We start from the raw sequence: 13,569 nt of genomic DNA, 5'->3' as shown, positions 1-13,569 counted from the left end.
GCTTCATGATCTGATCAAAAACTTGTGCGCCACTTAATCTGCTGTATTTTGGGTATTAGAAGATCAATGATCAATGGACACTTGCCTGATAAAAAAGGCGTCTGCTTAATATGGATAGAACTGACAGCTCTGGTGAACTTGCTTGTTGACTCCGGTCGGTGCTGTAAAACACAAGAAGCTCTCGCCAAAGAAACAACTCGATAAATCTTCCACAAAAAAATCTACGTTTTTATAGATAGCTCGATAATAGATATTTCGCCTCGCGGGCTTTGAACTCGCTGAAAAAGTACTATTTGTTTTTCGACTGAATCTAATAACACTTTGAAATAGATTTCAATCTTCAAGCTTTCCAATAAATATATAATGAAGACTATTCTAGTAATTAGCTGATGAATCTAAATAATTTTATGAATTCAAACCTAATCATCAAGCTTACTAATGAAGACAAGAGTGCCAGTTCTTTAGTCTAATCTCCTATGCTTAAATAGTTGACTTTGTCATCATTCGGTGAAAATAGAAGAAAAACATCATTTATAAAAAGGTGTGTATTTCGCAAGAATATACCAGTATGTCGCCTACCTTGAAAGCCAAGTCACTTCCACTACAACGCTAACGAACTCACCTTACAACACATGCACGTAAGACGCATTAAAACCAATTACTGAATGTTTTCAATTTCACATATATTTTCACAAGAAGTAAGTAATGTACAAAATATCAATTGTTTTTTCCCCGATAAAATACATTCATATCGATTACTAGTTTGTTTCGAGAGAAAGGGAGAGATGAATCATGTTAATGTATAATGACAAACCTTGTTAAACGAGCACATGACGGATACTTAATTAGTCGTTCATACGTAAAATACAGTTCGCGTGTGTTAAAATCAATTTCAGATAAAGTGTAGACTCCGCCTTACTCACAACGGTGCGCTTACGCAGGTATCGAAGTATTGCGATCGAATGTGATACAGTGAAACACAAAAACAAAAACTTGTCTCATCTCGGAGACGGTGTTTCCCAAAACAAAGTTAATTGTTTGTAATTCTACACAAAATAGAGAAATGCTTGGAAAAATGTTTCCCTGCATCGTGTGCGTTGGGCTTTATAGTCCATTTGTTAATTCCTATCCAATTGAAGATAGAAGCACAAGGCTCTGAACAAGTGTCAAGCCTGACAATCAAAAGCAGAAGAATAGTGATCGGGGCCCAGTTTCACGAACAAATTTACTAAAATTTTTGGTGTAATTGCTATTGGTTATTTCATGTTTTCAACGAGGACAACAATTCAAACTTGACCGTTTTTAGCTTATGCTTGGACCGTGAAACTGGGCCCAGGTGTGTCGATCGCCCGAGGAGAGGGGTCGCCCCAGCAGATTGACACCTGCATTTTAAAACCAGATGGTCCTCCAAATGTAAACCGCTATTCAGACAGTATCTAGAGTAAGGCAAAGTCTACTGCCATGCGATATAACCTCAATTCGTGATAACGAAAGGTAGGATTTTCAATACTGGTATTCATTATTTCAACCGCAGAAAAATCATCGCTTTCATCATCTGCGTTCGAGGCTACATCGCCAGCTAGTGCTTGATAGTAAAAAACCTACAACCCAATCCCGACAATGAAAGAGGTTCTACTAGTTATGATCTGCCGAGAGACAGGGGTATGTATGTATATATATATTTATGTTATCAAATGGCTGGGTACACGAAGCATGGATTTCATGCGTGATTGATAATGAGAATTCAGTTGAAATAAGCATTTCGAATGTTTAATCATTAATCCAGAGCCCAAATTGCTTAAAAAACTTCCTCCACGTAGAACATCTAGGCAATTCGAGGTAAAACGATTTTTCCATCCAAGATAGTACGGTAAAACTTGCCTAAGTCGGAAAAGATGGGACCGACAAAGTGCGTCAGACTACAGAGTAGAAATTCCTTACAACAACATTGTAGTTCGATTTGACATCTACCAGAGATCCGAATTACGCAAGTTTTACCGTATTCGTAAGTATTATCTCGAATTCAGGTTATAAGAAAACTTTCAACGATCAGATAGAGAAGAAATGCAGCGGTGAATTCAAGGCCAATTAATGCCAACAGAGTTACATAGAGTTTATCATGCATCTCGTACAGTACTACTGCTTACCTTGTGCGAAAGACACCAGGTGGCAGCACTATCGTGAAGTAGTGTTTAACAGTTGTTTTTTTAAATACTTATAGATGGAGACACAATTAAAATACTAAATCACGTAATAAAACGTTGTAGATAAAACACAATAGAATTTTTTAAGTTTATCACAAGATCTACCGAATTCCGAGTTTCCATACCTTATATGCAGTTGTTCACCGACATGGATACTTTTTTTTTCAACGAAAGCTGATGTTAAAAGGCCTCAGAACTTTTTTCTTCAAATAACTTTCCCCACCGGGATATCTTAATCTTAGCATCCCATATAATTCGACTATCACTGTCTGTGGAGGCTACAGTCGCATACAGAACACCCGCACAAAACCAAAGTCACAACCGAGCCCGAGTTATGGCTTGGAGCACGCTTAGGTTTGGAATGATAGAACATAAACGGGCACAGCATGAAAGTATAAAGATAGAGGCTGATAACAACAACCTTCGGCCGGACCTGAAAAGGAATATGTTTTTCACTTTCCTTGAGGATGATAGAGCAGCATTTTGGTATCCCTGGCACCGACTCCGTAACACCGACCGTTCCCCCCGCCCGACGTGTAACCTACCGGCCAGTTCGGGTAACGCGCTCATGACGTAATATCATAGTCTCCTATATATCGAACACACAAATGGAACGTTCACTTAACTCAGAATCGGCCTCCGCCCTGCGTCATCGGCGGCCGCATCATCGGACCGCCTTGATAGCCCATCGAGAACGGCGGCGCCATCATCGGACCTCCCTGCATCGGTGGCATACCCGGCGGCATCGGCATCGGACCTAGAAATGCAATCGACAAACACCGACGGATTACTAACCCGGATCCCTGCAGATCATTCGTTCCTGGATACGAGGAATTTTCAGATTTGTAAAGCGTCAAATTTTCAACAATGAAATGGTTACTAATCAATCGCTCATTAGGAACCAACAAACACAATTTGGATTACGAGAAATCCAGTTCAAATGTCATATTTCACGTACACTTACGCATCGGTATTGGTAAATGACAAGATCGGATCAAAGTCATACGAATCCTCGATTAAGCAGGTATGACTGTACCCTACTCACCTCTCATCATAGGCCCCCCCATCATGGGTGGGGCCGCCGGCGATTGAATGGAAGTGATATTTTTCTTGGGCACATTTTTTGCATACGGAGCCATTTTCGCTCTTCGTTCCTCCTGTGAATGAAAAAGGGGACGGGAAACGTAAAACAGCGTACAGCGGAATTCAAAACTTCAGTTCACTTATAGAACAATATTCACGAGCTTTATTATATTACATATTATAACGTCAGTATAAAATGACAGTTAAACAATCTGTAAACAGCCTGGCCTCAAGCAGCTGCAGAAATTCTATCCTTTGTTGCCGCTTTTCAAATTTTCATCTTTGAGGGGCCAGTTGCTGACAAGTGGGTTAGGGTTAGTACGTTACCCAGTGGATAGTTGACCTAGTGACTATCAAAAGTTCAATGTTAATATGGTATTCATCCGCCGGTTATCTTAAACGAACTTTTCAGCAACTGGTCCCTGGCTTCAGCGTGTTCAGGACCGTGCATCGGTGACCCCAGACTTACTTCATTGAAAATGAACTAACAAATGGACAACAAACACCAGCAGCCAGTTGCTCAAAAGATGGTCTAAGATAACCGATCTGATAATACCATAGTAACAACCAACTTACAATTGTTTCTAAGTATCCATTGTTAACTCTAACCAACATTTGAGCAACTGGCCCCGAGACATTAAATCGACACACTTTGATAAAGTCATCACCGAGGCAAGGTGAATATCTGAGGGAAGTTTCCCAGCCGCAGATCGATGCTTGCATGCTTTAATGATTTGCGTTAGATCGAAGTGATCCAGATCACGATAAACAAAAAATTCCATTTAACAAAGAGACTCGAATATTCACGATTTTAAAAACTGACCTTGATCGTCATCGCGACCATCACGTCCCGAGCGAGCGGGGACACGATTCGAGACACTCGAAACACTTACCAGCGATATATCCTCATCGGGGTGAATTAACATAGTGGTCATACCAGAACTGGACGTTTCCGGTTTGCGTACGGTCGGCGCCGCGGATATCGTCGCCGCCGACGCGCCGGCCGACGAGCTCGGTCCCGCCGACGAATACGCCGGGAACGTCAACTTAGGCGGCGCTGAACGCGAACTGTCTGATCCGGTCGGTTTGAAATCGGGTCCAACCATCGTCGAACTGGTCGCCGACTGAAAAATATAAAATATGAGTTGCCAATCAAGTCGCCAATCGACGATTAAAATTCCAAATCATTGGAAATGACCTGTCTCAGCCTATTGGCTATGAGGGCGCCTAGGGATCAGTCATTCCTATCAAAGGTCTTAATGGGACCTGCAAAGATGGGTCATTGAACTAAACCATCTTTTTTATCCATTTTACGCTGTATTGAAGGATTACCAAAAATTCTCCATTTTTGGAGTTGTCTCAAGAGAGAAGACACCATTTTCTTAAATAAACCAAGTTTTTACAATATGTTTCCATTAATACTAACCAGATTCTTTTCCATTAATACTAACCAGATGGATACTAACCAATCATTAATAATGAGTAGGCAATGGAAACATAGGAATCATATCAACGCAATCAAACTATGGAGTTACTTGACTCTATTCAACACTTGACTCTATTCAACCCCAGCCAAAGAGACTTATTTGACTGGTAATCCCTCAAAATAGTCTTAAATGGATTAAAAACCGATGATTTAGTTCAGTTGCCCATCTGTGATGGCCCTACTTAGAGCTATACCAGATACGTACTACCAAAACCGACTGAGCCAGGCCACTCTCAAGCAAAGTTAAAATAGACTACTCACAGTTGTGGGAGCAGTGGCAGCTGCCGGGAATAATGGTTTAATCGAATTTGCAGCAGTAGACGTCGTGATGGTAGCCGTAGACGCCGGCGGAGGCGCGGGAGGTCGAGGCGGCATCATCGGCGGTCTCATCATGTGCGGAGGAGGTCCCATCATATGTGGCGGCATCGGTCTGCGTGAAACGATCAAATATAATTAATATCGAAGACAATATAATTAATTTATACAATGAAGATTCTTCTTAATCGCTCAACAATGATTAATGCAGATATCAAATCTGCGAGTAAAAAAAAAGAAAAAAAAGGGAACTCCACTTTCTGACGTTATTGTATTAGAATTGTGAGCGATTTTGTAGTTTATCTTTAGTAAAAAAAATATCTTAGCTACGGTCAAGATATTTGATCGAAAACAATATCCAGTCCTGACCGCCTGTGATTGAATCCTGGATGATCAAAAAATTGGACGAATGGTGATGCGTCTAATGTAAGATTTCAGAGTACAGAAATAACGTCTGTGCAAGATAATTCACAATTCAGCGAAATTTGCACGCAAAAATCGTTGTCAAAAAAGTTCACTTAACTTACCCCATAGGTCCCATTGGCCCCATCGGTCCTGCAAAATAACAAAATCTGTTTTATGACAAAGTACTGTTTTCAGAAAAGCTATTTTTCCATTGCGAAAATTTTTAACTATCTGACCAAGTACACCAACAGCCAAACCTTCTAAGTCTCTGCAAATGTCAAGATTGAGATATTCCCATAGCCTACTAATTGGAAACAGCCACGAAAACACATTCAAAGGCACCAAGCTATCATTTTGAAGACAAATGAACCAGAAAATACGGTTGGTTTCTTGTCACAAATGACTGATTTGTCACCACTGAATGAGTCACCACTTGTTCCAGCAAATATAACTAGAAGAGCACCAAAGGTCATGACCTGTGCTCTCTCAAGGTCCCGTTTTCATAAACTTAATGAGGATAACATTGAATTGACCTCGATTTTCTGGCCGAATTAACCGAATAGAACTTACCCATCATATGACCCATAGGCATCATGGGTCCGCCCATCGGAGGCATTCCGGGAGGCATATGAGGCGGCATCATATGGCCACCCATAGGGGGCATACCGGGCATGCCGTTCATCATGTGATGTTGATTACCCATGTTCATCGAATTGTCGTCGTTGCGAGGCTTCTTCGCCTGCGATTCCCCGTCGTCGTCGTCACCTGAAAACAAAAAATAACCGTCGATGAAAAAGCTAGCTCCAAAATGTCTCTTGAGACGATCCTTACTTCAAGATCAAAACCTTGCGAGATATTAAGGTCGAATGGTATGGGGGTCTGTTTAACACTTTACACCACAGTGTGGTGTATAATTCAACTGACTTTGCTAGTAAGTACACCGCATTGCAGTGTATCGATGTTATCGGTATCTAGTCTTCTGTTGAAAGATGGTAACACCTATCGAACGTAGTGAAATATTAGTTACTAACAATAAACCATACCATGATGCATACATACTAAAGCGTCATGCCCGTTATTCATTACACTGGATTATAGGCATCATATCATGTTTTGACAAATTTTCATTTTGTATTTTACCAATTTTAAGACACGATACCACACAATGGTTTTGAGCACTAGTTTAATTGTACATTGGCTGTTTTTTAAAAAACATCAGCAGGTTTTTCAAATTTTCTCATATATCTACTCGGGGCCCATTTTACCTTTTCCCTGCTTTTGTCTTTCATGATTGCGTACGTCCTCTTCGGGAATGCCCTCCATTCCGTAGATTTCGATTTCGATATTGTTTCGCCCCGGAACGGCATTCGGGACTTTATCCACTTTTTCTTTATGAACCTGAAGTAGAAAAAGAAAAAAATCTTTTTAAACGTCGAAAATTTGCAACATGAGATATACTTAAAAACTTAACCAGTTACAATTTATGCAATAAGTTTCTAAGCAAGCTTCATCGCAATTTCGTTGTGCACATTCACAATGATGTTCAAGATCTTCTAGAATTGGTAAAACAGTTCATTGCTACCAACAAAATTTTGGTATTTCTCCAGTTGTTCAATCAATCATAATTAAATTTTTGATCTTTCTTCAGAAAATGTTCAGTGCCGTAAATTTGAAGATGGAAATTTCAAGGGACCTCAACATTTTCGAGGACACTGCCCTGGATCCGCCACTCACCACTGTTCCAGCGGGGCGTAATTAATCAAAATGGTATTTGTTTCGATGAAAGTCAATCAGTCAGTCGACTGGTGATCAAGAAGTGACGGGAAATTCGACCGGTGCCTACCGGGTAACACTAACCTGCATACAATGAATCGATAAACCCGGACCCGTGTATAACTTTTTGTGGCAGATATGACACTTAAAATGCTTCGCTTTTTGATGTTGTATTAAAATTTTCTCATCGTCGAATTCGCGATTGCAGTACCTGATTGTCAGCCGTGTTAAGGAGAAATCAATGCCGCCATTACATTTCAAGACTGTCTTAATATGCTGTCGTTAACAATACCAAAAATCTGAGAAATTCTCTTCCAACATAGTAGTATGTTTTGCAAACTGTAGAGAACTACTAATTAAATATGATATTTAACTCTTACCATTAAGAGTTATTGACTCAATTATTAGTTAATATACCTTGAAGCATCCAGATTACTTGAAACAGGCTGAAATGGTGCACAATATTGTCACCAACCAGGGACTTATGAGTCTTGTGCTAAAAAACGATTTGATGCCTTACAGGAGGTATCTAATTACTGACATAATAGGATTTATAAGCCGCGATCACACGGACACAATTTGGCCTGGGCCAAATTTTGCAAACCATTCACTCGATACTAAACAATGCTCAAACAAGACGAAGTGGATGCAATTCAAATGCGACCATTTGTCTGGTGCTAAAATTTGGCTCGGGCCTGGTCCAACGTATTTGGTCGGGCCAAACAGGCTCGGGCCCATTCAATTTGTTATTGTTAACACTCGTGTGAACAGTTGTTTTGGGCCAAATTTGGCCGGACAAAAATGCTCGTGTGATCGCAGCTATAGCGTCAAAACAAAAAGTGGAATATTTTATTGTCATCACCCGATCTCGCTCGATAAAAAAGAAAAAGAGGATGACCCAGCCCGCAGAGCGAGCCGAGTCGTCTCCGGACCGGACAGCACGCTGAATTCACTTCGTCGTCGACCCAAGGGCTAGGCTATAACCCCTACTTGACTAAATTGTTAAAAGGATACCAGCACCATGGTTTCGCTTGCTTCTTCTTCTTTCGACCCATGTTCAGATATATTCAGTGTCAATTCACGCGCAAAATTGATTTCTTCGCTCGATTCGTGCAAAATGGCGTCGCTTTACTTCGCGGCGGCTTTCCCAGTGACGTCATTTTATCCACGTGCCAGTGCCCGACAATTCAATTAAATGTAGACTTTGGTAAAGAGTCTCACCGCAGTGGCTCAACGGGGAGTTCTAGTCTCATTACTTCAGCTTCCAGCCGAAAAACACGGACTAATGTACCCATGGTAATTTTTTTCACTTGATGATTTTTGATTGTGAGGAATTACTCCGCTATTAGTTTTATCACAGAAATTTCTAACCTGTTATATAGTTTTGTATGTAAGGGATCGTTAAGCTTATACACTTTATCTTACAATTTTTGACTTATTCTTGTTAGGTCGTGTTAACATCTTGGAAACAAATCCCTTGTTTATCTCCAAACACGGTAGATCAGTAGTCAACCGCGACAACCAGATTATATACGCTTAAGCACGTGTAACCCCAAGATCGTGCAAAAACTAATTCACGGACAGCGGGATTTCTGTGCGAAGATTTATCAAGACACATACACATTTGCAAAACGACTTGCAAATGGTTTCCTGGATGTGAGTTTGGATTCAAATAACATGTGACATATACAACAGTTTCTCTAATGGAAAGAACCATCTTTGGTTACTAGTTCGAAAAATGTCACAGGAGAGAGATTTGAAACATTACTTCCGCAAGAAAAAAAATGCAAATTACGGGGACGTGATAAGTGGATGAGAAAATGCTATGCGACCTCGGCTTCTTAAGTATAGCGACCGAAAAAGTTCAGGAAATTCTCTTAATTTCATTATAATGAGATTTTTCAATGATGCAATTTTTTCTGTCAATTTAATTTGATAACACACATTGATCGAAGGCTTAAGAGATCGTTAAACGGGACACTCTCGATAATAGAAATCTTATCGCTCCTCAATCATCGGAACTGGATCATAGTCCAGAAGACATCTAAGATAGTTGACAATGTGCAGTTGAAGTCAACGACGAGGATCTTTCAACGCAGCGTATTCGGGGAGCATAGGAGGATTTTAGTTTTCACACGTGCTCGCGGTAGAGGTTAAAAAAAACATCATGGATGAAGAAAGTGAAAAAGTGGAACTTGAAAAAACTGCTTTCATCAGCGGTGACAAAATCTCAAAAGACAAACGCGGAGAAAATTCTGAGTTCGATGACATATTCGAAACTTTAGGCGATTTAGGCTTATATCAATTGTTGGTTTTTGTCATGTCAAATTTGATAGAAATAAGCGGTACATTATCGGTGATGTATTTTGTATTTGAATGCGCTGATCCCGGATGGAAATGTGCGAGTATCGAGTGCAAAATTTCATGCGTCAATTTATCACTACCGAATTCTACTAATGGATTCTGTTCAACTGAGGATTCAATTTGCGTCAATCGAACTTTCAACCCGACTTATACATCAGCGCTCACAGAGGTGAATCAACAGCAATAAAACCTTTGGTTTTTAGGAACCCTTGCTTTTTATGGAATCCAGTTTGTACCCGAATTATGGTGTTGCAAACATCTTCAATTTTCTAAATTCGATCTAATTAACGCGATTATATGTTTATAACGAATAACGTATATTGATAGCGTTTAAAGTCAAGAGGATACTTTCTTACATAGTTCTACAATATCTTGATTTACCTAAAAAGTTATACTCAATATCGAACTTTGATAAACTGAAATTAACTGATAATGGTGTTTACTTCGAGTGACCCGCAAATGTCCCTGAATTTGATTAGGTTTTCCGTTTCTTGTTAAATCTCTTTCCAAGCGACGTGGCCTCGTTTAAATTGGCATTTGGCCTCGTTTAAATTGGCATTGGACTTTCTTTGTCCACGTGTAATGAATGAAACACTTGGTCCCACATAAACGACTTGAAACCGAGGAAAACATTTCTCTCAAATTATCAGTGAAGTGAAACAGTACAAAATGTCCATCTTTTTCAGTGGAACCTTGTTTGCGGAGAGCTGTGGAGAGCGAAAACTATCACCAGTTGCTTTTTCGGTGCTTTAGTCGTCGGAACGATTCTCGGAGGTCAAGTTTCGGATACGTTTGGAAGAAGATGGTCGATATTCGTTATGTGGCTTTTACTGGCCATATTTCAAACCTGCTTAAGGTTTTCCTCAAACTATTATGTCTACTGCGTTATAAGATTTATGACCGGTATTTTTGCCGGTAAGTATGTGCGATGAATATGTTGCAATAAGGTACATTTCCCTGTCGTCGTAATTCGCAAGATATATTTTAAGAAACAATTGGTATTCTAGTTCTTTTTCCAACTGATGATTGGGAATAAATTGACTTGCTTATTCATCAATACAAAAACTCGATAACCAGATGCATATAAGAGGATGTTGATAAAAGACGACCAAGTTCGAGGGGGAGGGGTTTGTGAAGTTTAGACTTTTGTGGACCTCTTTCTTCTTCCTGCTAAATTCCTTCCTGTAAGCTAAAACAAATAATTTAGTGTTTTACATGGATGATTAGTTCAACTTCGAATTAAAGGAGAAATAGTAAACATGTTTTCAAGATGATGTATGGTATAACGAACTGTACGTACAGTCCAGAGTGAATGAATGAAAAAACATTATTTTACATGACTAAATATCCAACGTCTTAATTTTCTTTTTTTTTATCCGATGGACAAGGAGGAGGAGAGAGTTAGACAATAGGTGGACATGGGGGAGGGTCGAAACTTTAGTGCAATTTAGTGTGGACGACTTTAATGCACAGCCCCTAATGGTTAAATGTTCCTTATTTTCAGGTGCAATAGTTTGCGTAGCACCAGTGCTGAGCTTGGAATGGATGAGTCCTAAATGGAGAACGTTGACATCATGGAGATTTAGTTGGCAAACCTCACCCATGTTGATAGCATTGTTGGCATACCTATGCAGAGATTGGCGGACTTTAACTACGGCCGTAGGACTTATCACAATTCCTTTATTTCCTCTTTATTACTTGTAAGCGCTATTATGACCAATGTTGTGTTACATCAAAATTGACCAAATATGAAAAATTTGATTTATACATTTATTTCTTTGCAAATAATTTTCTTAGTTTATACCCGGAGAGCTCCAGGTGGCTTGTACAAAAACGACGATTCAAAGATGCTGAATATTGGATACACAAAGCCATATGGTTCAATCGTTTGTCTCCGAAAGCTAACTTGCACACGTTTTTAGAAGACGTGGCCAGAACTGAGAATAAACGACAGGAAAGAACTGTGCCGTACACTTATTTAGATTTATTCCACAACCGCAAGATGTCAATATGGACAATAGTCTTAGCATATGCTACGTAAGATCCCTAGAATGCTTACCGATATCACCTGTTTTGTCAGCTATTAATTTTGCATGGTACTTTCATTTTTATGCTTTTATGAGAGGGAAATACAGGGTAGAACTTCTGATAGATTGTAAATCGTATTATTTTGGTTGACTTTTCAGGTTTAGTTTAGCGGCGTCTTGGTACGGTATAAACTCTTCAATAAGTTCACTTACTGGAAATATCTATCTGAATGTTGCTGTTAGTGGTATCGGAACTTTAGTCATGGGTCTGATCTCCATCTACATTATTAATTGGTACGTGATATTTACGATTCGAAAGTATCTGTATTCGTTTACGTCGCAACTTCTGAACCGATGATGTCTTACGTTTTAATAGGATCGGCCGAGTGAAGAGTTTTGTGCTGTTCATTTCACTGACCGGATGCTGTCATCTAGTGATATTAGCCCTGGAAGTAACCGGGTTGGCGGACGGTTATCAAATGGTCGTTACCTATTTTGCATTAGCATCGGTATCAGTAATGGCGGGAGGCTGGTCTGCAATAGGAATGAGCGGCTGGGAATTGTATCCCACTTTAATGAGGTATAGTAATTTCTACGTAATAAACAATCAGAGTTTGATATTCGTCGTAGAAATCTGACTCACTTGTCATATTTTCTCTTGATAAACACTAAATGATAGAATTAGCCTCATTAGTACGATGTCCCTGGGAAAATAAAAAATCATCCTACTAACCGAATTTCGTATTAACCTTTTGATAAGAACAATTCCATAGTTACCTCAATTTCATGCTTACCTGAAAAGACCATACTGCTGGTATGTACTTAAACAAAGAACCCAAATCAAATTGAATGTATTTTAGTGTAATACTCTTCCTATAGATGAGTGTTAGAATATAGTCCAAACATCGAATAAACTACTAGCTCTAGGAATATTTTCGGACTTTGGTTTTGGTCATTATTGTGGGAATCTCTCTTTATTATCGTACTAACGAGGTTCGACTGTAATTACATTGTAGAAACTAAACCGTTGCATTTTTTTCCAGAAACATCGCAACTGGTTCTTTCAACATCGGAGTCCGAGTCGGTTCAATGATTGCTCCTTTCATTGCCTTATTGGTGAGTTCAAGAATTTATAGTAGGCCTACGTCATAAGGACACTCGCCTTTATTTCTGATTTCGCTAGTTTACATTCATTCGATTTCTCATTCCAGGCTGCCTCCCACAGTTCGGTTCCGTACGTTATTTTTGCGACAGTTTCATTCTCTTCCGGAATCCTTGTTTTCTTCTTGATACCAGAAACAAAAAACAAACCTTTACCTGATAATCTACCCAGCAGACACGATAAAAGAAACGAAGCGTCTACAGACTGCAATGGCGGTTCGACACCAATGAAGCACATCGCCCATGATGTATAACATTATTGTTGTATGTTTTTGAGCATTGACCAGTATTAATTGTCACGACTATAATTCCTATTATGCAACTCATGATCTTTGTCTTGAAATATTGCTTTGACCGGAGCATCAATTTTATTCGAATAAAAATCATATTTTTCGAAATATTTCTGGATTCTGAATTCACCTACGTCGTTGAATACTGATGGAATTTCGGAAAAAGATATTCTTGTAAAGATGGTAGAGAGACCGGTGGCATTTTATCAGTATAAAACCCCGCAATGTCTGCCTCATTTGCACGAAAAAAACACAGGCCCGTTCGAGGGGTTCGAGCGAACGCTCGTTCACGAAGTTCCTCCCATGCCGACCTTTGGGTATCGATTTTAAAACATTCACTCATTGGTCACACATTCTCATTTGTTTTCGTTCAAAATATGCACATGCTTCCAAACTTAGTTAATTTGAGGCTAATTTCTAGGAAAAAGGAGCAAGATTTTCACCCCAAATATATTAGAAGT

The 13,569-nt window shown here is 39.5% G+C and overlaps 2 protein-coding genes across 2 annotated transcripts; one reads left to right on the top strand and one right to left on the bottom strand.

Annotated features, from left to right (window-relative positions):
* Positions 1-435: 435 nt before the first annotated feature.
* LOC141903651 (BUB3-interacting and GLEBS motif-containing protein ZNF207-like) lies at positions 436-8,410 on the bottom strand. Its single transcript, XM_074791864.1, has 9 exons — positions 8,281-8,410; positions 7,351-7,477; positions 6,759-6,891; positions 6,064-6,258; positions 5,616-5,643; positions 5,035-5,203; positions 4,181-4,411; positions 3,250-3,361; positions 436-2,961 (listed from the first exon to the last, which is right to left on the bottom strand). Exons 1-9 carry the CDS (start codon positions 8,319-8,321, stop codon positions 2,831-2,833), a joined length of 1,167 nt encoding a protein of 388 aa, XP_074647965.1. The 5' UTR covers positions 8,322-8,410; the 3' UTR covers positions 436-2,830.
* A 923-nt stretch (positions 8,411-9,333) lies between these two features.
* On the top strand, positions 9,334-13,174 carry LOC141903992 (solute carrier family 22 member 15-like). Its single transcript, XM_074792421.1, has 8 exons — positions 9,334-9,799; positions 10,317-10,545; positions 11,135-11,330; positions 11,428-11,667; positions 11,817-11,951; positions 12,034-12,237; positions 12,701-12,773; positions 12,869-13,174. Exons 1-8 carry the CDS (start codon positions 9,434-9,436, stop codon positions 13,070-13,072), a joined length of 1,647 nt encoding a protein of 548 aa, XP_074648522.1. The 5' UTR covers positions 9,334-9,433; the 3' UTR covers positions 13,073-13,174.
* Positions 13,175-13,569: the final 395 nt, after the last annotated feature.

Source organism: Tubulanus polymorphus, chromosome 4, assembly GCF_964204645.1.
Source record: "Tubulanus polymorphus chromosome 4, tnTubPoly1.2, whole genome shotgun sequence".
Lineage (NCBI taxonomy): Eukaryota > Metazoa > Nemertea > Palaeonemertea > Tubulaniformes > Tubulanidae > Tubulanus > Tubulanus polymorphus.
Note: the sequence above shows the minus strand (reverse complement) of the source record. Positions and strands in the feature narration are given on the sequence as shown.

Bases quoted from the DNA above. Each gene is read 5' to 3' on its own strand.
- LOC141903651 (XM_074791864.1), bottom strand. From the start codon at position 8,321: ATGGGTCGAAAGAAGAAGAAGCAAGCGAAACCATGGTGCTG. The intron at 7,478-8,280 runs GTATCCTTTTAA...GCTGACAATCAG, and splicing joins CAAGCGAAACCATGGTGCTG to GTACTGCAATCGCGAATTCG. The intron at 5,644-6,063 runs GTAAGTTCTATT...GTTATTTTGCAG, and splicing joins GCCTATGGGTCATATGATGG to GACCGATGGGGCCAATGGGA.
- LOC141903992 (XM_074792421.1), top strand. From the start codon at position 9,434: ATGGATGAAGAAAGTGAAAAAGTGGAACTTGAAAAAACTGCTTTCATC. The intron at 11,331-11,427 runs GTAAGCGCTATT...TAATTTTCTTAG, and splicing joins TTATTTCCTCTTTATTACTT to TTTATACCCGGAGAGCTCCA. The intron at 11,668-11,816 runs GTAAGATCCCTA...TTGACTTTTCAG, and splicing joins ATAGTCTTAGCATATGCTAC to GTTTAGTTTAGCGGCGTCTT.